Source organism: Vombatus ursinus, unplaced genomic scaffold, assembly GCF_900497805.2.
Source record: "Vombatus ursinus unplaced genomic scaffold, bare-nosed wombat genome assembly UNPS02004276.1, whole genome shotgun sequence".
In the NCBI taxonomy this organism is placed as follows: domain Eukaryota; kingdom Metazoa; phylum Chordata; class Mammalia; order Diprotodontia; family Vombatidae; genus Vombatus; species Vombatus ursinus.
This window is the reverse complement of record NW_020944054.1, coordinates 491,897-518,722: the sequence shown is the minus strand read 5'-3', so window position 1 is coordinate 518,722 and position 26,826 is coordinate 491,897. Positions and strand designations below refer to the sequence as shown.

The following is a 26,826-nucleotide window of genomic DNA, read 5'->3' as shown; positions in this document are numbered from 1 at the left end:
GGTCTTGGGTAAGTTCTTTCTCCTCTCTGGATCTCAGTTTCCATGGTGATGAATGAGGTGATTTGACCCCATGCCATCTATAACACTTTAGATCCAATAATAAGTAAATACAAAATGTATGCAAAGTGGTCCCAAACTTGTGGCACAAAAGTTGGCCTTATTTAGAAGGTGGCTCTGGAGCTGATCCTTGAAGGAAGCTTGAGATTGTACAAAGTGAAGGTGAGGAGGGAGGGCCATTCCATGAATGGAAAGAAGCTTCTGCAAATATAGGAGATGAAATATTGTGTATGGGGAGCAGCGATTAGGGGTTTGGTTGGAACATAAAGGTCACAAAAACAAATAATGTGCAGTAAGCCTGAAAAGAAAGGATAGAAGTAAACAAGGAAGGGCTGCAAATGCCAGCTGGAGGAGTTTAGATTTTATCCTCTAGATTCTGGAGCATGACAGTGTCACATGAGTAGGCTGTGTTTTAGAAATCCATTTAGCAGCTATGTCATCAGTTAAGAGGCTATTACATTGGTCTGGGTGGATGAGAGACTAAACTAGGTTAGAGGGGGGACAGAGGCAAGATGACAGGGTAAGAGGAAGTGGTTGAACCTAGCTTGCCTCTGTCCTTTCTCCACAACAATCTAAAACCTGCCACAATCAAAATTTTGATGGAGAAAGCCAAGAAAAAGTCACAGTGAGTCATTTTTCCTGCCCAGGGCAGCTTCAGGAGATAGACAGAGGTCTGTGGAAATTCTGTGTATGGGGAGCAGCAATTAGAGACACTAGGAACAGGGTCTGGCCAGGAATGTGTGTGGCAGTGGCAAGGAGCATTCCAGTACCCAGAGACAGAAAGAGAGCCAAGGCAGGGTATCAGGGCAGAAAGAGATCCCAGGGGATGATGATTAATAATAATAATGGAAAATAGCTAACATTTATACAACACCTACTATGTGCCAGATACTATGCTAAGCACTTTACAAATAATATCTCATTCGACCTTCCCAATAATCCTGGGAGGTAGGTGCTTTTATTATCCCCATTTTGCAGATGAGGAAACTGAGGCAGTAAGAGATAAATTGACATGCCAGGGTTACACAGCTACTAAGTGTCTGAGGCCAGATTTGAACTTACATCTTCCTGACTCCAGGCCCTGTGCTCTATCCACTGGAACACCTATCTGCCCTCTGTGCCACTCAGCTGCTCATGGTATCCCTGAACTAGTGCTGAGTTCAGGAACAGGTGCCATCTGGCAACTCTGTTACCCATTACCCAGTTCTAGATACTGGAATGAAGAGGGGCAGTATCAAGAATGGATCTTAGCTGTGTAATGAACAAAAAACAAGTTCTGAAAATGTAGCCGTGTGGCTCTGATTCCTAGACCAGAATGATGATTCAGTTCTAGCCTTTTTCCCAGTACCATAAACCTGCAGGGAGCCAGAAGTTCAGTCATTCTGAACCTGCAGAGCCTCCCAGCAGGCCATTAGTGACTGAGTCCAGCAATTGTCTGCTGCAATTCCCAACCTGGGACAAGTCAATAGACTCAGACCTGGGTCAAGAACTTGTGGAGCACAGATTAGAAGGGCAATGAACAGAACTTGTCTGATATCACTCCACTTTGGGAGCACTGAAAACCTGCAGGCCTCCAACTGGAATTGTGAAAGCAGCAGAAGGATGAAAGAAGACAGAAGTTCAGGCCAGACAGCACCTGTACTCCCTGCCAAAGTGCACAAAGCCCAGACTTAATATTGAGTTCAAAGTCAGGAAAGCAGCAGGAAGAATGAGCAAATGACAGATTTGCTTCTATGATGTTGGGGAAGCTCAAGACACAAACTCAGAAGAAGACAATGACTTGAGAACATCGACAAGCAAAGCCGCAAGGAAAAAAATGCAGCTGGGACACAAGTCTAACAAGAATTCCTACAAGAGTATTTTTTTTAAAGCAAAAGAGATTTGTAAAATCAAATGAGTGCTGTGGAAGAAAGATGAGAAAAGAGAATTAAAGAGGTCCAAGAAAAGAGAATTGAAAAAAGATGTCCAAAACCTTACTGAAAACAATAACTCTTTGAAAATCAGAATTGGCCAAATGGAAACTCATTAGTGACGCTATGAGATATCAAGAAATAATAAAACAAAGTAAAAAATCTGAAAAAATAGAAAAAAAATGTGAAACATCTCATAGGAAGAACAATTGACCTAGAAAGTAGATTGAAGAGAGATAATTTAAGAATCTTTAGACTGTTTGGAAGCCATGAACAAAAAAAGAGCCTAGACATCATATTTCAAGGAATCATAAAAAGAAACTGCTCAGATCTCTTAGTACCAGAGGACAAAATAGAAATTGAAAGAATCTACCAGGTACTCTCTGAAAGAAACTCCAAAATGAAAACTCCCAGGAATCTTATAGCCCAAATCCAGAGCTCCCAAGTTCAGGAGAAAAAGCAGCCAGAAAGAGAGAATCCAAGTATCAAGGAGCCACAGTCAGGATCACAAAAGATTTAATAGCCACTGCATTAAAGGAATGGAGAGCTTGGAATATGATATTCCAGAAGGCAAAAGATCTAGGCTTATAGCCAAGAATAAACCTACCCAGTAAAACTACAGGGGTGGGAAGGGGGAGGAGGTGGGAATGAACCTGTAATGAAATAACGGACTGCCAAGCATTTCTGATAAAAAAAAAAAACCAGAGCTGAAGTGAAAAATTGAAATAGAAAACAAAGTACTCAAGAGACGTATAAGAATTAAACATGAGAGAAATTATAAGGGATGGGGCAGCTAGGTGGTGCAGTGGATAGAGCACCTGAGTTCAAATCCATCCTCAGACACATAACACTCACTAGCTGTGTGACTCTGGGCAAATCACTTAATCCCAATTGTCTCACACACAAAAAAGAAATTATAAGGGATGAAACAAGATTAAAGTGTTTCCATTCTTATGTGGGTAGATGAGACATGTATGAGACATTGATTCATTGAGACAGTGATTCATTGATATGTATTGCTGCCAATCATACTTATCAACATGCAGAGACATTTTAAAATCAGGTTTTATTATGCTTAGAGCAAAGGCTCATGATTCTAAATTACCTCTGCGCATTAGACAAAGTTCTGGTAAAGCTTATTTAGTTACCAGTTACATCAGAGGGAAAAAAATACAGTTGCCAAAAAGAAAAGGTAAAAATTTACATTTCCAAGATACACTTGTAAACTTCATGGCAGACAAATGGACAGGAAGGAGGCTTATATGTCAGATGATAATCAGAGAAAAATTCTGTTAGATCTAGTTGTACATTGATCATCAAACATAGCCAGGAATTAGTATACCAAAGGGTTATCTCAAAATGAAGCCATTATAATGAAGTCTCAGCTAAATTCTAAAGCCTCAGCTGGCTACATGATTTTCCCTACAGATGAAATAACTGTTCTGGAGCCAAATAGAAAAGGAATTTTAAAACTTTTAAGACATTCCCTCCTCTTGGTCATAGAGGGAAATGGAAATAAAATGCCTCTCTGTGACCATATTCTTATACATCCAGTCAATCAATCACCTCTCTGAATGCCTCAATATCAATTTTATGATAAGCATTTCTATAGGCAGATACAAGTATTGGGCAGTATTGAATACAACAGCAAAACAGAAGCAACAGATATTGGCATTATGCTGTAGTTTCCTTAGTTCAACCCATTCTTGACTACCAACCCCACATGTCAATTTAGACAACATATTTCTTATTTCATTGTCTTGAGTTTAGCTGTCCCATGAAGTCATCTGCTTCTGGGAAACATTTTCCCTTGCAAATACTGTGCTAAAAGGGTCTGCCTAGACAGTGTTTATGAAGTGTCCAGTTTAGTTCAAACATCCTAGTGTCCTTATTAGGACTAATTAATTGGTAATAATTATTAGTTGGTAATAATACCTGGATAAGGCCTTGTTCCTTAGTAGGGTTTTGGAGAGGTGTTCCTTCCAGTAGATCCATTTCCCAGGTTCCAAGTCACTTGTAAAGGTTCCCTAGGTAATGCTGTTTAAACCTTCTAGCAATAAGACTTAGTATAATTTAATATAATAACCTGACAAAATCTAATCACATTAGCTTTCCAGTAATTAATTCATGTGATGAAAACGAGGTCAGATCTTATGCCTTATGGAACTAACCTTATAAACAGCAGAGCTATAAGAAGAACATTAAATTAGACTGCCTGAAGTACATTTGAACGTTCAGAGAATTTTTTTTAATATACCACTTGCTTTTTCTAACTTTACCTGATCCTTGTACTAGATAGATAGCTAGATAGATAAATAGATAGATAGATGAATGGATGGATAGATGGATAGATAAAGAAAATGATAAAAATAATGGTCACAAAGCCTGAACAGTTAAACAAAAAAAAAAAGCTTTCAAAGCAATGGGGTCATTTACACTTAACAATTCAGAGATGCTTGCTGATTGTAATAAAGATCTATTATAAAACATTAGAGAAAGTTGCTTTTGTAGGAGAAAAATATCTTCTCTTTGAGTTCATGTGGTGGGTTACTGCTGCTGAATAAGCAAATCACAATGCAGAAATTATAAAGGTAAAAACCTAGGTTTTATTGTGCTTAATTTAAGTATAGGTTCATGAAGTAGAAAAATGACCCTGAACAAAGATTAGGGTTCTAATGAGACTTTTAATAGACAAAGTTATGTCAGAGAGACAAAGAAATAATTTTTGACACATGGCAATCTTTTTAGGCCATAAAAATTGAACAAACTTAGTTAAACAGAATCATAATTTCATATATCTCCTAAGGAAACAAACCTATTTAAACTTACTCTATAGGTAAATTAAGTCATGTTACAGATTAAAAACTACACTTAGAGCATTCACAATGGGCTAATTGAGAGGGGAGATTTACATGTCTCAGAGATAACTACAGAATAGGAGTCAATAGAATCTCTTCACAAATAGTTAGCTAAATTGCCTTGGGAAGCTCAAACTCCTCTTTGGCTTCCTATCAGAGGACTGTCAAAAAGTCTTCCCTTAATATTATCGTTCCCATGAGTCAAATTTAGCCAGGTGAGGTTAATATGAACAGAAAACAGGCTCCAGTTAGCCAAAATGTTCCAGAAGGAATGGTGTAATAAATTTTAATAAAAAGAAAAAAAATAGGGGCAGATGGGTGGCACAATGGATAGAGCACCAGCCCTGAAGTCAGGAGTACCTCAGTTCAAATCCGGCCTCAGACCAAACACTTGACACTTACTAGCTGTGTGACCCTAGGCAAGTCACTTAATCCCAATTGCCAAAAAAATAAAATAAAAAAAAAAAGAAATCAAAAATGAAAAAATTATCATCACACTACAAAAGGAGGAAGGACTCTGGTCAGGGCTGGTTCCTCAGGCCCAAAGTTATCAATTCACCTATTATAGGTATAGCAAGGGAAAATTCCTTTAGCTCAGTTTGAATTTAGGTAAAAGCCATAGATACCTTTTGGAATAGCCAATCAGGCAATAGAGTTCCACAGTATTCACAAGATATCATAGCCAGGTCCAGAATCAACCAGGCAAGAAACATTTCTATTCAGAAAGGAAATAGCTCAATGGGGAATCTGAGTCAAGAGAATTCTGCCATTATCTTTATAATTTCATCTTTTCAACCTTCTCATTCTTTAACATTCATCAGCAGCATTCCCAAAAGGGACTTAATCTAAGCAACATTTAGCACTTCTCTTAAATGGTGAATTTAGGGCTTAAGAAGAACAATTATACCTAAATTCAAAACTTAGGGCAATTCAAATCACAGTTCTATCCTACATAGCAGACTTTCTGCTGCTTATAATTTAGAGAAACAGATAGTTTTCATGTTGCATTAAACAATAAGCAATAAGTAACAATATTTACTGACTATATAAAACACCTTAAAAGCATTCATTCACCATTTTACTTTGTCAGGTTAAACGCATTCTGGTATAAAATCAATTAAGAAGTTGAGGAAATATCCATGTTCTAGAAATTTATACATAAAATGAATCACATTCACACATCACCCAGACCGTAAAGAAGAAACAAGCCATTTCCCACCATGGCTTTGAGAGTCCTGGGGCTTATCTCCTGCAAGAAAAGAGGATTTCCAAATAAACCCCACAGGACCCTCATTTAGCTATTATAGGCCATCTATAATCAGAAGGTCAAGCTGCCATCCAAATAAAACTATAAAGAAATTATTATATTCTAGGTACAATTCAACAGCATTTCTTATATGATGGTTTCCCAAAAGTACAATGGAAGAAACTATGCATAATAATTTAACATCCAGAATTTAAATCATAGACCTAAAATAAAACTTATTGCCAGGCAAATGGCATCAATTCAGTTAAATGCATTCTTAAATTTTCTTGCAAAAAAAAATCATCAGTCTGCGAAGTTAGGCATTCTATACTGGGTATATCCAGAAATCAGTATAAAGCAATTAAAAATCCAGTTACACTCAGGGAGACAAAAGTGGTTTCTTGATTCCCTCACAGCCCAAACATATCTCAAAGTTAATTTTCAAAACTATCCCTTTAATTTACTGACTCTCCTTTCCTTTGTTCATTGTTTGTCCTTCTTTCTCAAAGAGGACCATGACATCAGGAAGGTGATGTCATGACTTGCAAGTGAATTGGATTTAAGTGAGGGAGGGCTTTGCAAAATCACCAGCCTCACTCTTTTCTCTGGAGCCATCTCGGTCTAGTGACAAGATATAGATCAAGAGTACCTGAGATGATCCAGATGCAATGGGAGACCTTGGTATTTTTAAGCTAAAGTCTTTTCCAGGTTTCAGTCTGACTGAGGCAATGCCCATTCAATGATTAAGGCTGGGTAACAAATGAGGCAAAATATGACCTCTTTTACCTAGTCAAAAAAAAAATAAATCTGGGAGGGGATGACCCTCAGGGTTTCTGGCCAAAACAGCTCCAAGATAAAACCCATACTCCTATCCTGAAGGAAATCTCCACTCTTTTAAAAGATTTCCTGCCCTACCTGAATATTTTTATAGAAGCAACTAAGAGACTTCCTACCCCACCTATCAGACCTTTATCATTTCATAGAAACAAAGGTCAGTCTCAGTTTCTGTTTTAGCTTTTAATCTACCTAGACAATTTAGCTCATTCATTTACAATGTTAAGGTAACAATTCTCTTCTGAGAATTAAATGTTATAATCACTAGATAATAAATTTTCCTCATTTTCTCTGGAGAGTCTTCCAGGAGAATATTCCCAGGACTAGAGTGTGACGGAGGGGTGTTTTATATAACAAACATCCCCTTTACTCCCAAACGGTGGAATATTTCAGATCTTTCAAACCACATTTTCATGAATAATCAATACATAGTAAACCAGTTTTCTTTCAAGTACTTTCTGCTGAGAGGAAACTTTTGATTCCCCCCCTCCCCTTTCCTAGACCTTTGCACTCCAGAATCAGGAGCAAAATGATTAGGGGAAAAAAATCTCCAGGCTTTCCTGCCTACTTAAATTCAACTTAGGGGACAGTGGAAATCCCTGGTTTGTAGGAAAGCAAGGTCCCTATAGAATCACAAACTACTCCAACTAATTTAAATATGAAGCTTCATAAATTAACATAAGGATACACAAGATTTCAATTTTATAAGACCCTGGGGGAAGGGGGCGGGGAGAGAGTCAAGGAAGTTCTATTTTGGCCTTTTCCACAGTTCAGGAAAGATTTATTTTTATTTTAACCAAACAGGAGCTCCAAAACCAAGAGCAGATTCTACAAGGAAGTGCTTTAACTTCTGAATCTACAAGTCTATTAGAACACACCAAACTGACCAGATCCTTCTCTGAGTCTATCAGTTCTCTCAATGGAGGTGGATAGCATATTTTATAATGATTCCTTTGGAATTGAAGTTGATTATTGTATTGATCAGAGTTCCTAAGTCTTTCAGAATTGACTGTCTTTACAATAGTGTTATTGTATAAATTGTTCTTCTGGTTCTGCTCACTTCACTTTGCATCAGTTCAAACACATCTTCCCAAGTTTTTCTGAAATCATCCCCTTCATCATTTCTTATATCACAATAATATTCCATCACATTCATATTACATAACTTGTTCAGCCATCTCCCAATTAATTAGTACCCCCTCAGTTTCTAATTCTTTGCCACTACAAAAAGAGCTGATTTTTTTATACTTATGGGTCTTTTCCCTCTTTCTTTCATCTCTTTTGTGTGCTCCTTATAGTGATATTCTTGGTATGATAAGTTTAATAGCTTTTTGGACATAATTGCAAATGCTTTCCAGAATGGGTAGACCAGTCCATAGCTCTGCCAACAGTACAGTAATGTACTGTTTTTCCATAGCCCCATCAAAATTTATCTTTTTTGCCCCCTCAACCTTGTCAGTCTGATGGTATGAGTTATATCAGTTTGAATAGGTGTTGTATCTTGTCAAAAGCTTTTTTTGCACATATTGAAATAATCATATGATTTTGTTGTTTTTGTTATTGATTTGGTTAATTACATTTATAATTTTCCTAATACTAAACCAGCCTTGCATTCCTAGTATAAATCCAGCATGGTTATGATCTTTGTGATATATTGCTGTAATCTCCTTGCTAGTATTTTATTTAAAATTTTTGTATCAATATTGATAAATATATATGAATACACACACACACACACATACACACACACATATATACATATAGCCATTGTTCAGCAGATAATGATCAACAGACATGAACAGTTCCCAAAAGAAAAACTGCAAAGTATTCACAACCACATGAAAAATGCTCCAAATCACTAACAATAAGAGCAATGTAGGTCAAAATAGCCCTGAGGTTTCACTTCACGCTCTGAAAATTGGCAAAAATGACAAAAAATGTCAACAGTTAACGTTGGATGGGTTGTGGAAAGATGGGCACATGAATACATCGTTTGTGGAGCTATGAAATGGTACAACCATTTTGGAAAGCAATTTGGAATTATGCAAATAAAGTCACTTAAAATGTCGCAGCGATTCCATTACTGGGCATATACCCCAAGTAAGCCATCAATTAGAAAAAAGTCCCCATATACTCCAAAATATTTATAGCAGCCTTTTTAGTGATAGCTAAGCATTGAAAACAAAGTAGATGCCCATCAATTGGGGAATGGCTAAACAAATTACTTGAATGTACAAAGTACATGAATGTAATGGAATATTTCTGTACTGTAAGAAATGATATATGTAATGGATACAGAGAAGCACTCAGGGATCTATATGAACTGATGCCCACTGAATTCATCAGAGCCAAGAAAACAATATACACGGTAACTACAATGATGTAAATGGAAAGAATGAGGACACACCTAAAAGTCAGAAGTAAATGTAGCAAAATTATAAACATTAAGTGGGACTTGAATGAAGAGAGATGAGGAAACACCTCCATCTGCCTCTTGGTGGAATTGGAGGGGAATCCACATTTTCAGACTTTTTCAATATATCGACTAGTTATACTGACTTTCTTTTCCTTTCTAAAAAAAATGCTATTTGTCATATGGTGTGGCTCTGGGAGTGGGAGAGTAAGGGATACTTGTGATAAACAGAAAATATAAACAAAAACTTTTAAAGAATAGAATACATTGTGGATTATGGCGCAAGGTGCTATTTCAAGCCTAATTTTTGCCACACAAATTTTTAGTTTTCTCCAAAGTTTCCATCATATAGGGAGGTTTTTTGTCCTAAGTAATTTATGTTTTGAGCTTTATCAAACACTGGGTTATTGAGACTCATTGTTTCTGATTCTCCCTCTATAGTCTATTCTCTTTATCTCTAGTTTCTTTTTTTTAAACCAATGTCAGATGATTTTGATGACTGATGCTTTATTATATAGTTTGAGATATGGAGGTGCTATTTCTCCTTTTCATCATTTTCCTGGATAGTCTAGATTTTTTGTTTTTCCAAATGATTTTTGTTTTCATTTTATCGAGTTCTGTCTCTTTGATACTTTCATTGGTATAGCATTCAAAGTGTAAATTAGTGTCTCCTTTTTAGGATATTGGCCAGGCCTAGACATAATTACTGAATATTCCTCCAGATATTTAAGTTGCTCATTATTTCTTTTAAGGAGGGCTTTGTGATTGAATGTGGACAACAGTGGAATCAAGCCCAAATAGAAACTAGGCTGCATGCTGACTTAGAAAATCACAGATTAGCATTATTTATGTTACTAAACATTTCCCACTTACATTTTTATCTGGCTTGAGCTTTACTTGGGGGTTTTGCAGGCTGCGCATTTGACACTTTTATTATACAAGTCTTTTTTATGCTATGAATTTTGTAGATATTTGGAATGGGATTTCCCTTTCTTATATTACCTCTTAGATTTTGTTAGTTATCATAGAAAATGCAGTTGATTTTTGAGAGTTTTTTGGTAGCCTGCTTCCATGATTACCTCTGCCTGGAATGCCCTCCTCATTTCCACCTCTCAAACTACTGCCTACTAGTCTTTAAGGCACAGCTTACATGACCATGTCTTCAATGCCCTGTTCTCCCTGTTCAATTTCCCTAGAGTATGGACATGGTGCCACTTATATGGCATAACATTACTGGTTTGTCCAGTGAGCTTGTCTCATTATTATCTTTGCTGATTCTCTAGGATTTTCCTAGTATTCCCTTTACAAATCAACAAAAAGGGGTAGTTTTTTCTTTTCCCATCTTGGTGCCTTTAATTTCTTTCTTTTGTCTCACTGCTGTTGCTGGCATTTCTAGAACCATATCAAATAATAATGGAGAGAATGAATATTTTTGCTTTATTCTCATTTTTATCAGATAAATTTCTAGTGCATTCACATCACATACATCACAATACTTGCTTTTGGTTTTAGATAGATACTTTTTATGATATTGAAAAAATATCCCTCTAAGCCTATACTTTGCTGGGCTTTTAGAATAAAAGAGTGTTGTATTTCTTCAGTGACTTTTTCTGCATCTGTTGAGATAATCATGTGGTTTTGTATTTGATTTTTAAGATGATGCATTTTGATTATTTCTCTAATGTTGAACCATCCTTGTATCCCTATTTGTTATAAATCCAATTTGGCAATTTATAGTTCATCAGTCTCAATCTCTGCCCCAAATGACTTCTGTGGGTTCATTGGTAGAAGGGTTATTGTCACCTTGTTTTAGATAAGCAAACTAACGCCCAGGCAAATGAAGTCACTATATACTACATGTACAATAGGGAGCCATTGCAAGCTTTGGAACAGGGGAGCATTTGGTGATCGATGTTCTAAATTAACTTTATAGGAAGGTTTTTTCTTCCTAAGATAGTCTGTAAGTTCTCAGAAGGCTTGCCTTGTATCTGTTTGTCTTCTGGTACACAGATCTACACCCAATAAGTATGCAAAAACCTGACTTTCCATTCAGATTCTCTCTTACTCCCTTCCACAAATCATACCTTAGTTAAGCTGATTAGCTCAGCATTCCCCCCAACATATGCTTCTGTGATTGCCTTTGCCTGGAATGCCCTGCTCATTGCAACCTCTCAAACTACTGCCTAGTCTTTAAGGCACAGCTCACATGGCTATGTCTTCAATGCCTTCCCTCCTGTTCTCCCTGCTCAGTACCCCAAGAGTATTGACGTGGTGCCACTTGTATGGCATAACATTACTGGTTTGTCTAATGAGCTTCTTGGAGACCCAGGCATCATGTCTGGACTCTCATCCCCTCTCACTTGGGCAATTGTAATGGCTTCCTAATCAATCTTGCTATATCCATCCTCCACTCAGCTGCCAGAAGCACCTTCCTAAGGCACATCTCTAACCATGGCCTTCCCTTGCTCAAGATTCTTCAGTGGTTCCTTGTTGCCTCTAGGGCCATATACAAACCCTTAGTCTGGTTTTTAAGACCCTACAGAATCTGGTTTCAATCTAACTTTCTAGCTTTATCTCATATGTCATATCTCAATGCCTTTAGTAGTTTGTGTTACAGCCAAACTGGACTATAGAATCTACATGTTATCTCCCACCTCCATGCATTTACACAAGCTTTCTCCTATGCTCTACCTCTCAAAATTTTCCAAGTTCAGTTCAGGTGCTTTCTCTGAGTCTTCTTCTTGTTGATACTCTCACCATATTCCAATTCTCCTGTATTTTCTTATCTGTGGAATCTTATATTACTTCTGGTAGAATATGAATTAGGGGCTAGGTGGTGCAATGGACAGAGCACTGAGCTTGGAATCAGGAAAACTCATCTTCATGAGTTCAAATCTGGCCTCAGACACTTACTAGCTGTGTGACCCTGGGCAAGTCACTTAACCCTGTTTGTCTCAGTTTCCTCATCTGTAAAATGAGCTCGTGAAGTAAACATTAAACCACTCCAGCATTTTTGCCAAGAAAACCCTAAATGAGATCACAAAGAATCAGACAGACTGAAAATGACTCAACAAACAAACAAAAAAAAATGAGGGCAGGGCCTATTTTTTGTCTTTGATTCTGCATTCCCATGGCCCAACAGAGGGCCTGGCACAGATGTTTATTGAGTTGAACTGAATTGTATTCCTGATGGCACCTTGTGGAGGGTCTTACACATTATAGGTGTTCATTCAGTATTTGTGGATGGAATAAACTAATACAGCATCTGTACAGCACATCATTTCTGTAAAGTGATATAGGATTAATTAGGTGTTTGGAGGCTGGTTTTGAACCATGACTTGGGAGTGGAGATGGCTTGGCCAGGGCAGGGGAAGCAGCAAGCATATGAGCTTGGCATGCAAAGGAAGAATCAGATCCAAGCAGCTTCACTTCCCATACACCTCAAACTCATGCAGTTGAAGGTGGGGACTAGCAGGCAGAAGTCAGTGTTTTAGGGCAGGAGTTAAAAGTTAGTGGAGCCTGGCATCAGTAGGTGGTCAGTGCTCTTCACCTCTGCTATGGGGTGATCCAGTAGAACTGTTTAGAGCTTATGAAGGCCTTGTCTTCATTACTGCTGTGTCACAGAGATTTCCCAAATCACCACCAGGGCCCAGGATCTGTAAGGTGAAGCAAGGATTCCATGTTGTCAACTGATGTGCCCAGTGGTGTTATGAGGTGCTTTCTAAGTACAGGAGCCTATGGGTCTTCCCACTTGGGAACCTTTGTACAGGCTTTCCTCATCCTTGCCTAGTGGAATCACTAACTTCCTCCAAAGCACCCTCCAAAGTCAGTGTCTTCCCACCTTCCTGAAAGTTATTTTGTATTTATACATATATTATTTTGTATATATACATATGTATATATATATACACACATATATACATATATATACACATATACATATATGTTTGTATGTAAAGCTGGTAAATAAATATATGTACACACATATACACATATACATATATTCACATATATACATATTTTTTTTGCCATTTTTGTTTGTGTACGCCCACTAGTATTCACATGGCCTATTACACTCAATAAATCAAACTTATCACAATCACTCAATAAATGCTGATTGACTTGAATTGAGGGCCATATGTTCTGGTACTTCAGAGACATGGTAAACTATAAAGTGCCTTTGTCAATACAAGAGTGGACGGGACAAGAAAGAATATGAAAAAAAGCTATGGTACTAAAGCCACATATGACAGGGCCCCAGGCTTTTGGGAGGAAAAGACATCCACACCTTGGTAATGCTCATCTCAACCTTTCTCCTGCCTGCAAGCCAGCTTGAGAAGATAAGGTTTTTAGGGTATCCATAAATGTGCTCTAGGATCTTCACCTTGATGGTCTCTGGTTGGGCTGTGGATTACTTTCTGAACCTCTGAATTGTCAATTTTGCCAAATAAATTTCTCTGTTGTCAATATTCTCTGTCTCTTTCCCAGAACTACGCTATGCTGGCACGGTGATGAGATTTGATTATGTTTGGCTCAGAGATCACTGCCGCTCAGCATCTTGCTACAACTCCAAGACCAATCAGCGCAGCTTGGATACTGCTAGTGTGGACTTGGGCATCAAGCCTCAGACCATCCGTATGAATGAGACCATGCTCTTTCTCACATGTAAGTAAACTCAGGATTAATAAGTGTAGCCAAGGAGCATTTAATAATGATGATGATGATAAGAAGAAGAATCATAGAATTGGAGAATTGGAAATGATCTCAGTGTGCCACTGAGTCCAGTTCCCACTATAACAGATCCAGCAAGTGGTCCTCCAAAGGCCACTTGAAGGGCTCCCAGGAGTGGGGATCTCACCACCTCTCACAGCAGCTCTTCCACTTTTGTTACAAAGTGTGTCCTGATATCAATCCTAAATTACCCTCTTTGCAACTCCTCATTGCTCCTGGTTGTGCCCTTCTCATTAGACAAAACAGATCTAACCCTTGCTCTGCATGATCCCCCGAGTGTTCCCTTCTTCAAGCTAAACGTGCCCAAGTCCTTCAGTAGATCTTCCTATGAAATGGACTTAAAGCCTTTCACCATCTTGGTTGCTCATGCCTGTAGTGGGGAAAGACCGGATGCAGGCAGACCCACCCAAAGGCTTTTGCAAAAGTCCAAGGGTGAGGTGTTGAGGGCCTGCACCAGGGTGGGGGCAATGAATGAGAAGAGAAGGAAGCATATTTGAGAGATGCTATAAAGGTGAAATCAATAGGCCTTGGCAACAGCCTAGATCTGGGGAGTGAGAGTGTGGGATTCAGGATGATACCTAGGTTGCCAGCCTGAGGGACCAGGAGGATGGTGGCACTCTCTAAAATAATAAGTAAAGTAGGGCTTAAGGGGAAAGATAATGAGTTCTTGTTTTGGATGTAGTAAAGAGTTTCAGATGTCTCCTAGACATCCAGTTTGAGATGTCTGAAAGACAGTTGGAGATGTGAAATTGGAGGTCAGAAGACAAACTATCTTCTTCACAAGAATAGGAACTTAATCAAAAGCTTTGGTAAGATCAGATAAACTGTCTCCACAGTATACCTATTATCCTCTAGTCAAGTGACCCTTTGAGAAAAGAAAATGACGTTAGTCTGGCATAACCTGTTCTCATCATTTCCTTCTCTAGGTGTTTGCCAATCATCTCTTGAATGATCTATTATAGAATTTTCACTGAAGTCAAAGTCAAGCTCAGTGGTCTATACTTCTCTTCCCTCTTTTGAAAATGGGAACATTTGGCGTTCTCCAATCTTTATTTTTTAATATGTTTTTATTTTTATCTTTTTTATTTTAGACTTAAAAACTAAAACTTAAATATATAATAAGAAAGGAAAAAGAAGCATATTATAAACTTAAATATTAAAACTTAAATACAAAATAATAAAAGAAAAAACAGGTCATGTGCATAGCAGAAGGTAAGAGGATTAAATATATATTCAATAATTCAATAAATAAATAAATTCAAAATATATAGCAATAAATTTCCATTTCAAGAAAGCCTATGTAATAAATACTACAGATTGTGTTGAAAACTGTCCATCTTTTCTTTGTTCCCTTGTAAGTTTTCTTTTGTTCTCTGCTATGCGCTTTTTACTTTGTTCTTTTTTCCTCCCTCCTCCCCCCCGCCAAGGCTACAATTAAGCACAGATATATTTATACATAGATATATACATACCCATATACATATATACATACATATATAAACATATATTTCCCTAACAAATTCTACTCCTGATCTTTGTTTTTATGTTGGTGCATATCTCGTTTCCTATCCCTCCTGACTGTTATACTTTGCTTCTACCCACTACCTTGCCCTTCTATTACTTAACCTACCCCCCCAGGATCCCTCCCTTATCCTCCCATTCCCATAAATCTAAACACCCTTTTATACCTCCCTTTGACCTATTCCCTCACTCTCCCCTCTAGAGATCCCTCCCTTATCCTCTCCCTCTCCCTATTCCCTTAGAGTTTTATTTCTTTCTGAATTTAGAAGACTTTTATACTCTTCTGGCATTCTCCAATTTTGTGGTACTGTGACTTTGAAATGGTAAATGTCAGCTCTTCTAGTATCAGAGAATATAGTTCATCTGGGCCAAGTGATTGGTTAAATCGCAGGAGGACTAGGTGCTTTCTTATATTCCCTTATTTCTCTTAGGTAGCACCTGTCTTTTGTCATCTTTGTCCTGTTACTTTCCCTTTAAAGGCCCTTCTCCTTCCCAGAGTAGACAGAAGACAGATCAAAATTAAACAGCTCTGCCTTCTTTCTATTGGTAGTTCTGTCCTTCCTTGAGCTTTCTTTTTTTTTTTCTATACTTATAGCTTGAAAAACTCAGACCTTTTTGTTGTCCTTACTTTCCCTTGCTGCTCTCAGTTTCGTCTAAGGGTTAGCACTACTGACTTTATTTTTACGATTGGGTCATACTCTCACAGTGGAAAGAGCTTTGGAGCTAGAGGATCTCAGTTCAAATCTCAGCTTTGTCACTTAATAGCTGCTGATCCTGATCATGTCATTTCACCTCTTTGTGCCTCAATTTCCTCCTCTGTAAAATGAGGGGATTGAAATAGAAGACCTCTAAGGTCCCTTTCAGCTCTAAACCTATGATTCTTAGAACTGATTAATTACTATCCAAAAGGCCTTTCCTTACTAGAGTTCTGCTGGCACCATGGATAGCTCCTAGCCCTGCCTCTGGCCCCTACCTCATACTCTGCTTGTTATATTGCTATAAACCCAGAAGTTGTTCTTACCCAGGGAGTTGGGCCCATATGAATTCATGCTTCGAGGAATGAACACTATCATGTGTTTGGAGGGTCAACTGGAAATCCCTGCAGGACGAAAGGGGGCAGGGAATGGTCACCAGAACCAGAAGTACTCTGTAAAATTTGCCCAATTTAATTCAAGCTGTTCATAGCCACTCATCCATAGGAGTTCTCCACAAGCCATTCCAAGATGGACAAGAATGAATGTTTGGTGTCCCAGCTGCCTAGACAGGTCACATGCTGTAATAATAAGGAAGCAAAGCTGCTGCTTAGCAGTTTTATAAAGCTCTTTTCTGCAGGGAATCAACCCTCATTAAGCCACCCCCTGCCTCAGTTAATAGCCAGATCCATATATATCCACTGAGAACATCCTAGCCACTGGCTGCAGAGGAGCCCATCAAGATTGGTGATATCACTAAGATAGGTTGATTAGGAATTGAAATTAGCCAGGAAGATCTGGCACTATGCCAAGAGGCCCATATTTATACTGTGGGTTATCTGAAGCACAACTTCCTTGCCAAGGGACCAAGGGACTAGAAACCAAATGATGCAAGGTGGGTGGGTGGAAAGAGAGAAAGAAGGATGAGGAGAACAAAGGCTTCATGATGAGACACCCTGAGTAGAACACTACTTTCACACTGCTAGTGTCCCAGGCCCCATTACTACTTTCTGGGCCAGTGGCTCAGGCTCCAAATGGGAACGAAATATCATTTATAGGCCATCTAACCCTCAGTGAAAGGCATTTTACTCCACAATTACACAGAAAGCACATTCAATAATGATTCAGCATCATTTTAGGTAGGTTCAGCTCCCTCCTCATTTGTCACTGTGGCACACTCTCAGAATTCAGAAGAGGACATGAATTTGTACAGCAATAGATACCTATCGAGTTGGAAGTACCTAGGAAGCTGCATCAACACTTTGAGCCTTGGTCACCTTAGCCTATTAAGTCTCAAGGATAGTTTCATTGCCTTCTTAGGTAAGTTTTAGAAAAATTAGTCTATATATGATAGGGACCTTCTTGCCTTTTTAGGCCATTAATTAATTAATTAATTATTTTTAAAAAAGCACTTGCTAGATGCTTACTTACTATGTGCCAACCACTATTCTAAACACTGGGGATACAAATACAAATCCAAAACCAGTCATTGCTCTTAAGGGACACTTTTTTAAAATTAATTTTTTTAATCAATTAAAAAAAATCACCTTCCCATTCTATCCCTCCTCTCCCCCAGCCCCCATGAGAAAAAAAAGTTATAAACAGGTAGAGTCAAGCAAAAGAAATTCCCATGTTGGCCATGTCACTAAAAAATAAGTCTTCACTCTGAATCCACCACTTCTCAACCTTGTCAATCTGATGGTATGAGTTGTTTCAATTTGAATTTCTCTAATTATTAGTGATTTAGAACATTTTTATATGGCCAGTGATAGCATGGATTTCTTCCTCTGGAAACAACTGTTCATATCCTTTGACCATTTATCAGTTGGGAATGGCTCTTATTCTTATAAATTTGAATCAGTTCCCTATATTTTAGAAATAAGAGCTTAATCAGAGAAATTTACTGCAAATCAGTTTCCGGTTTCTCTTCTAATTAGCTACATTGATTTTGTTTTGCAAAATTTTCTTGTGATCCCTTGTAAATCCATCTGGCCCTAGGGTTTTTTCTTTGAGAGTTCACTTATGGCCTGTTCAATTACTTTTTGTGAGATTGAGCTATTTTAGCTATTCTGTTAATCAGTGCATTTTCTATTTTTGTAAATATTCATCCATTTCATTTGGATTGTCAATTTTCTTGGCATATGATTGGGTAAAATATTTTCTATTAATTTCTTTTATTTCTTATGTGAATTTACCTTTTTCATTTGTGATGCTAGAGATTATTTTCTTTTGAAAAAATCAAATTAGTTAATAATGGTTTTTTTTTCAAAAGAGATACCTAGTTTTATTTGTTAATTTAATTTTTTTGCTTTCAATTTTATTAAGTTCTTCTTTGGTTTTCAAGATATTTATTTTGGTATTTAATTAGAGGGTTTTGATTTGTTGTTTTTATTAAGGTTTTATAGTTGCACATTGATATGTTCTTTTTCCCTTTTATGGAGGAAGGAGTTTAGAGATGTAAATTTTCCCCTAATGACTGCATTGGATACATCAAGAAATTATGGCATACTGCTGCTGTCATTATTTTAAATGAAATTACCAATTGATACTATGATTTGTTCTTTGACTCATCCATTCTTTAGAATTAAATTTTTTAATTTCCAATGAATTTTTAAAAAGTTTTTATTGATATTTTCTGTTTTTTTATATCACCATAGTATTCCATGTATTCCTCCCTTTCCCCCTCCCCAATAGTCATCCCCATCTCATGTGACAGATAATATTTTACAGAAGGAAAAAAAGTCATTACAACTAATCGATACATTGAAAAAGTCCAAAAATATGTGTCTTATATAACACCTATGAACCTCCTACCTCCACGAAGGGGTAGGTTTGGGGTGTCCTCTCATGTCTCTTTGTTCAGATCTTGAGCTTTATAATTTTATTACAATTGCTTTTGATTTTTTTGTGTGTCATTGTTCTTTCTACTTACATTAATATAGTTAATGTATATATTGTTTTCTTGGCTTTGCCGAGTTCCCTTTGCATCAATTCGTATAGATCTTTCCATGCTTCTCTGTATTCATCGAACACATCATTTCTTACAACACAGTAATATACCATTATGTTTATGTACCATAATTTGTTTAGTCATTCTCTATTTGATGGGCATCTACTTTGTTTCCAATTCTTAGCTATCACAAAAAGTGTTAGTATAAATATTTTAGAGTATATGGGGACTTTTTTCTTATCAATGGTTTCCTTGGGGTATAAGACTAGTAATGGAGTCTGGGACATTTTAGTGACTTTATCTGCATAATTCCAAAATGCTTTCCAAAATAGTCATACCATTTATTTTGTAACCTGCAAGTTTGTTGAAGCTATTAATTGTCTCAATTAGTATCTTTGCTGATTCCCTGGAGTTTTCCAAGTAAACCATCATGTCATCAGCAAAAAGGATAGTTTTATCTCCTCTTTACCTGTCTTTATTCCTTTAATTCCTTTCTCTTGTCTAACTGAGCATCCTTACTCCACTCCTGTATTTATTGGAAAAAGTTTTAATTAATTTTAATTCAGTAAGCATTTATTAAGTGCCTACCATGTGCCAGGCATTGTGCTAAGCATTAGGGATACAAATAAGAAAAAGAGGAGGGGAGAAGACAACACACAAAGGGAAGCTGGAAGGCGGGACCCTGGAGCTATTCATCCTGGGAGAGGTCTTGTTCTGTGGAATTGAAGCCAAGCAGAGCTGCAAATGGAAAGTGGGTTTTGATGTATGTCTGTATAGTGTCCTTGGGTCTCCCAGTATGACCATGTTGCTGCTAGTATGGCAGATGATGAGTGAGCTCAGGGTTAGTGAGTATTAGTTCCTATGTTTGTTTTTTTGCTTTTTTTTTAACCTTTTGGATTCTTGGTGTCCTAGATCATGGAACTAGCTAAGGTTGCTTTATCTTTGGTGTACAACTTCTATTTTGGAGAGGTTTGAGAGGTTGTGAGAATCAGAGAACATGTGTAATCTTCCATCTTGTTAGTAACATGACATGAAAATCCAATTAACAGAAGTAGAAAAAAAAAGTTCTCAAATAATTTTGTCATTGAAAAAGAAATTGGGGGGCAGCTAGATGGCGCAGTGGATAGAGCACCGGCCCTGGAGTCAGGAGGACCGGAGTTCAAATCTGGCCTCAGACACATAACACTCATTAGCTGTGTGACTCTGGGCAAGTCACTTAACCCCAATTGCCTCACCAAAAAAAAAAGAAAGAAAGAAATTGGACAAGCTATTCATGGACTCTCAAAGAAAAATTAAAAAAAACAAAAAACAAAACCAAAACCTTAGACCAGATGGATTTACAAGCAAATTCTACCAAACTTTTAAAGAACAATCAATTCCAATACTACATAAAGTGTTTGAAAAAATGTAAAAAGAAGTCTTGCCAAATTCCTTCTATGACACAAATATAGTCTTCATACCTAAAAGATGGAGAGTTAAAACAGAGAAAGAAACTAAAACCAATATTTCTAATGAATATTAATACACATTTTTAGAAATGAAACATTAGCAAGGATACTACAGCAATACATCACAGATTATATACTATGACTAGGATGAATTTATATTTATATATTTATTATATTTATAAGGCAGGGTTGATTCAATATTAGGAAAACTATAAACATAATCGACCATATTAATAATCAAAACAACAAAAATCATATAGTTATATCAATAGATGCAGAAAAGGCTTTGGACAAGACAGGATACCCATTCCTATTAAAAACACTAGAAAACAAGAATTAGTGGGGCTTTCCTTAAAAAGATAAGAAATATCTATCTAAAATGAAGAGTCAGCATCTTTTGTAATTGAGATAAGCTAGAGGCCTTTCCAGTAAGATCATGCATGGATAAAGGTCCAGTGTCATCATTGCTATTCAATATTGTACGAGAAATGCTAGTTATAGCAATAAGACAAGAAAAAGAAATTAAAGGAATAAATATAGCCAAAGAAGAAACAAAATTAATATTGTTGCAGATGTTATGATGGTTTACTTGGGGAACCATAGAAAGTCAAGTAAAAAAGCTAAATGAAACAATTAATTTCTTCAACTTCTACTTCAGCAAAGTTGCAGGATATAAAATAAACACACAAATCATCTGCATTTCTGTATATTACTAACAAAATACAGCAGGAAGAGATTGAAAGAGAAATTCCATAAAAATAACTATAGAATGTGTAAAGTAATTGGGAGGCTACCTCCTGAGACACACAGGAACTACATGAACATGATTTCAAAACATTCTTTACACAAATAAAGGCAGATCTGAACAACTGGAGAAATATTTATTGCTTATGAGTAGGCCAAGCCAATATAATAAAAATGAAAATACTAAATCAATTCATTTATTCAGTGCCATACCAATCAAACTACCAATCTAGTTTATGGAACTAAAAAAAGTAATAACAAAATTTGTTGAGAGGAATAAAACATCAGGTATATCAAGTGAATTAATGAAAAAAAGTGGTAAGGAAGGAGGCACAGTGCCAGGTACATGATAGGTGCTTAATAAATGTTTATTGACTGACTGACAGAATAGTTTCAGGATTTCCTCCAGTTCTATTCATCAGTATGCAATCAGAGTGAAGTATTTGGATGGTGGTAATCCAGGTTTGTGCAAGATGTGATTGTGATAAAAATAATTGTATAAGGAAATCAAAAATAGATCTGTACTGGTTCACCAAAGAGTTGGAATAGGGAAAGGAGGAAAAGGCAGTGCTTTTACTAGGAATCAGTGCTGTATTTTGTCAAAAGCTTTTTCTGCATCTATTGAGATAATCATATGATTTCTGTTAGTTTTGTTATTGATATGGTCTATTATGCTGATAGTTTTCCTAATAATTAACCAGCCCTGAATTCCTAGTATAAATCTCACCTGGTCATAGCATATTATCCTGCTGATAAATTGCTGTAATCTCTTTGCTAACATTTTATTTAATTTTTTTTGCATTAATATTCATTAGGGAAATTATCTTATAGTTTTCTTTCTCTGTTTCTGCTCTTCCTGGTTTAGGTATCAGCACCATATTTGTGTCATAAAAAGAATTTGGTAGGACTCCTTCACCTGTTTTTTTTGTTTTTGTTTTTTTTTTGTTTTTTGGCCAGGCAATGGGGTTAAGTGACTTGCCCAGGGTCACACATAAGTGTCAAGTGTCTGAGGCTGGATTTGAACTTGGGTCCTCCTGACTCCAGGGCCAGTGCTCTATCCACTGTGCCACCTAGCTGCTCCATTCTTTGCCTGTTTTTCCAAATAGTTTATATAGTATTGGAATTAATTGTTCTTTAAATGTTAGAATTCACTTGTAAATCTGTCTGGCTCTGGAGATTTTTTCTTAGGGAGTTCATTGATGGCTTGTTCAATTTCTTTTCCTAAAATGGGTCTATTTAAATATTTTATTTCTTCTTCTGTTAATCTGGGCAATTTATATTTTTGTAACTATTCATCCATTTCACTTAGATTGTCAGATTTATTGGCATACATTGGGCAAAATAGCTCCTAATTATTTGCTTTAATTTCTTCTTCATTCGTGGTGAATTCACCCTTTTCATTTTTGATACTGATAATTTGGTTTTCTTCCTTTTTTTAAATCAAATTAACCAAAGGTTTATCTATTTTATTGTTTTTTTTTATAAAACCAGCTCTTAGTTTTATTTATTATTTCAATAGTTTTCTTACTTTCAATTTTATTAATCCCTCCTTTGATTGTCAGAATTTCTAATTTAGTATTTAATTGGGGATTGTTAATTTGTTCTTTTTCTAGCTTTTTTAGTTGCATGCCCAATTCATTGATCTCTTCTTTCTCTATTTTTTTACGTAAGCATTTAGACATATAAAATTTCCCCTACATACTGCTTTGGCTGTATCCTATAAATTTTGGTATGTTGTCTCATTATTGTCATTCTCTTTGATGAAATTATTGATTGTTTCTATGATTTGTTGTTTGAACCACTCATTCTTTAGGATTAGATTATTTAGTTGCCAATTAGTTTTTAGTCTGTCTTTCCATGGCCCTTTATTATACGTAATTTTTTACTGCATCCTGATCTAAAAAGGATGCATTTAATATTTCTGCCTTTCTGCATTTGATTGTGAGGTTTTGTGCCATAATACATGGTTAATTTTTGTGTATGTACCATGTTCCATGGAGAAAAAGATATATTCCTTTCTATTCCCATTTAATTTTCTCCAAAGGTCTATCATTATCTAACTTTTCTAAAATTCTGTTTACCTCCTTAACGTCTTATTTATTTTGTGGTTAGATTATCTGGTTCAGAGAGGGGGAGGTCCCCCACTAGTATAGTTTTGCTGTCTATTTCTTCCTGCAACTCACTTAACTTCTCCTCTAAGAATTTGGATGCTATACCACTTGGTACATATATGTTTAGTATTGATATTACTTTGTTGTCTATGGTACCTTTTAGCAAGATGTAGTTTCCTTCCCTATCTCTTTTAATTAGATCTATTTTTGCTTTTTCTTTGTCTGTCATCAGGATTGCTACTCCTGCTTTTTTTTACTTTAGCTGAAGCATAATATATTCTGCTTCAGCTCCTTACCTTAACACTATGTGTGTCTCTCTGCTTCAAATGTGTTTCTTGTAAACAACATATTGTAGGATTATGGTTTTTAATCCACTCTGCTATACGCTTCCTTTTTATGGGAGAGTTCATCTCATTCACATTCACAGTTATGATTACTAACTGTATATTTCCCTCCATCCTATTTCCCCCCTGCTTATACTTTTCTCTCTCCTTTTACCCTGTCCCTCCATACCAGAGTTTTGCTTCTGACCACTGCCTCCCTCAATTTGACCTCCCTTTTATCAGCCTCCTCCCTTTTCTTTCCCCTTTTCCCTCCTACTTCTGCCCTCTCTTCTATCTACCCCCTCCCTTTTCTTCTCCTGCTTATCTCTAGGGTAAGATACATTTCTATAATCAACTGAATGTGTATGTTATTCCCTCTTTGAGCCAAATCCAATGAGAATAAGGTTCAAACACTGCTCACCACTCCCTTCTTTCCCTCTACTGTAATAGGTTTTTCCGCTCTTCCTATGATGTAATTTACCCTATTCTGTCTCCCCTTTTTCTCTTCTCCTAGTATAGGGGTGTACTTACCCTTTAATAAAAGGATTTGTTTTGTGAAGTTTGGATTCAGTCAAAGGGCCACACTTGAGGACCTAGAGAGCCACATGTGGCCTTGAGGCTATACGTTCCCCACCCGGTCTAAGTACAATTCTTTTTTTACCCCTTAATATTTTATATAATCACATAAAAGTCAACTTATACCCACATATTCTATCTATGTGTACCCTTCTGTCCTAATAGAGATACAGTTTTAGAGTTACAAGTATCATCTTCCCATGTAGGGATGTTTTTTTTTCCTTTCCTCTTTACTTTTTTATACCTCTCTTGAGTCTTATATTTGAAGATCGAATTATCTGTTAAGCTATGGTCTTTTCATCAGGAAAGTTTGAAAGTCCCTTATTTCATTGGATGTATATCTTTTCCTCTGAACGATTATGCTCAATTTTGCTGGGTAGTTGATTCTTGGTTGTAACCCAAGCTCCTTTGCCTTCCAGAATATTATATTCCAAGTCCCTTTGTCCCTTAATGTAGAAGCAGCTAAGTCCTGACTGTGGCTCCTTGATATTTGAATTGTTTCTTTCTAGCTACTTGCAGTATTTTCTCTTTGACTTGATAATTCTGGGATTTGGCTACAATATTCCTTGAAGTTTTCATTATGAGATCTCTTTCAGGAGGTGATTGGTGGATTCTTTCAATCACTATTTTACCTTCTGGTTCTAGGATATCAGGGCAGTTTTCCTTGATAATTTCTTGAAAGATGCTTTCCAGACTCTTTCTTTGATCATGGCTTTCAGGTAGTCCAATAATTCCTAAATTATCTCTCCTGGATCTGTTTTCCAGATCAGATGTTTTTCCAATGAGGTATTTTATATTTTCTTCTATTTTTTCATTCTTTTGATTTTGTTTAACTGATTCTTGATATTCTTGATAGAGTCATCAGCTTCTACTTGCTCAATTCTAATTTTTAAGGAATTACTTGCCAATTCTACTCTTTAAGGAATTATTTTCTTCAGTGGATTTTTTTACCATTTGGCCAATTACATACATACATACATACATACATACGTATGTATATACATATACACACACACACACATACACACACACACACACACACACACACACACACACACATATATTTAGGCAATTGGGGTTAAGTGACTTGCCCAGGGTCACACAGCTAGTAAGTGTCAAGTGTTTGGTCTGAGGCCGAATTTGAACTCAGGTCCTCCTGACTTCAGGGTTGGTGCTCTATCCACTGCGCCACGTAGCTGCCCTGCGAATTATATTTTTTAAGGAGTTGTTTTCTTCAGTCAATTTTTGTCCTTCCTTTTTTAAGCTGTTGACTCTCTCTGGCATACCTTTCATTTCTTTTCCAAATTTTTCTTCTGCCTCTCTTACTTGATTTTTAAAATCCTTTCTTAGCTCTCCCAAGAAGGTTTTTTTGGGTGTGAGACCAATTTATATTCCCCTTTGAGGTTTCACATGTAGACATTTTCATATAGTTGTCATCTTCTGAGTTTGTGTTTTCATCTTCCCTGTCATCATAGTAGCTTTTTATGGTCAGGGCTCTTTTCTGTAAAGAAACAGAAATGAGCAAGAAGCTCATTTTCTGGCCCATTTTGTGGCTTTTAAAGTTGAGCTCTGCTTCTAGGGCACAGGGGGCAGTGTCCCAAGCTTCTTGTGCTGAGGGCCAGAGGCCTGGTCACTGGGTTTCTGCTCCAGGGCCTCAGGTGCTCCCAGCTTGCCCACTGAGTTAGAGTGGCCTGCCCTAGTTACGCCTGTTGTGCCCTGGGTTCTAGGGCTGGAAATTTGCCTTTTGTGCTGGGGCTGGAGCCCTCACAGCTGGCCTGCTGTACCACTGGCCTGCTGAGCCAGAAACACCGGGTTTTGGTTACTGATCTATGCCATGGCTAAGAGCTTCCTACAGGCTTGCCTAGATATTGTCTGTGTTGGTCTGTGCTCCCCCTCTACCCAAGTGAGACAGACCTTTCCTTGAATTCCCTCCAAGTTATCTTAAGCTGGAAAATTGTTTTACTCCATCTTTTTGTAGGTTCTGTTGCTCCAGAATCTGTTTAGAGGCTTGATTTAACATTGTTTCTGAGGGACACTGGGGAGAGCTCAGGCAACTTCCAGTCTTTTCTTGGCCATTTTGGCTCCACACCTCGGGGCATTGTCTTACTATCCCTTTCCTCACCTGAAGTTTCAGGTTTCTGTTAAGCACTTTTGTTTAATCCTTTACAGACTAAAGAGAATTTATTTTTCAACATCCATCCACTCACCAGGTGAATTTGAGCCACATCTCTCTGGGCCTCAATTTCCCCATCCCCCGAACAGATGAGGGAGTTTGAACTCTCTGGCCTCTGAGGTCCCTTCTAGCTGAAATCTGTTATCATAGGCAAAACCCAGAGGATGTTAGACACTAACAATGTTATTGTATAACAAAGTAAATTATCACATTTTCTGGACTTAGTGTCATCCATAATG

General features: G+C 37.1%; 1 protein-coding gene across 3 annotated transcripts in view; it reads left to right on the top strand.

Moving 5' to 3' along the window:
* Positions 1-26,826, top strand: part of TMLHE (trimethyllysine hydroxylase, epsilon) — a 102,135-nt gene that overhangs the window by 43,242 nt on the left and 32,067 nt on the right. For all 3 annotated transcript variants that reach the window (XM_027877698.1, XM_027835091.1, XM_027877696.1), the window contains one exon: positions 13,807-13,983. In XM_027877698.1, coding sequence (XP_027733499.1) covers positions 13,807-13,983 — 177 coding nt within the window. The remainder of the gene's footprint in view (positions 1-13,806; positions 13,984-26,826) is intronic.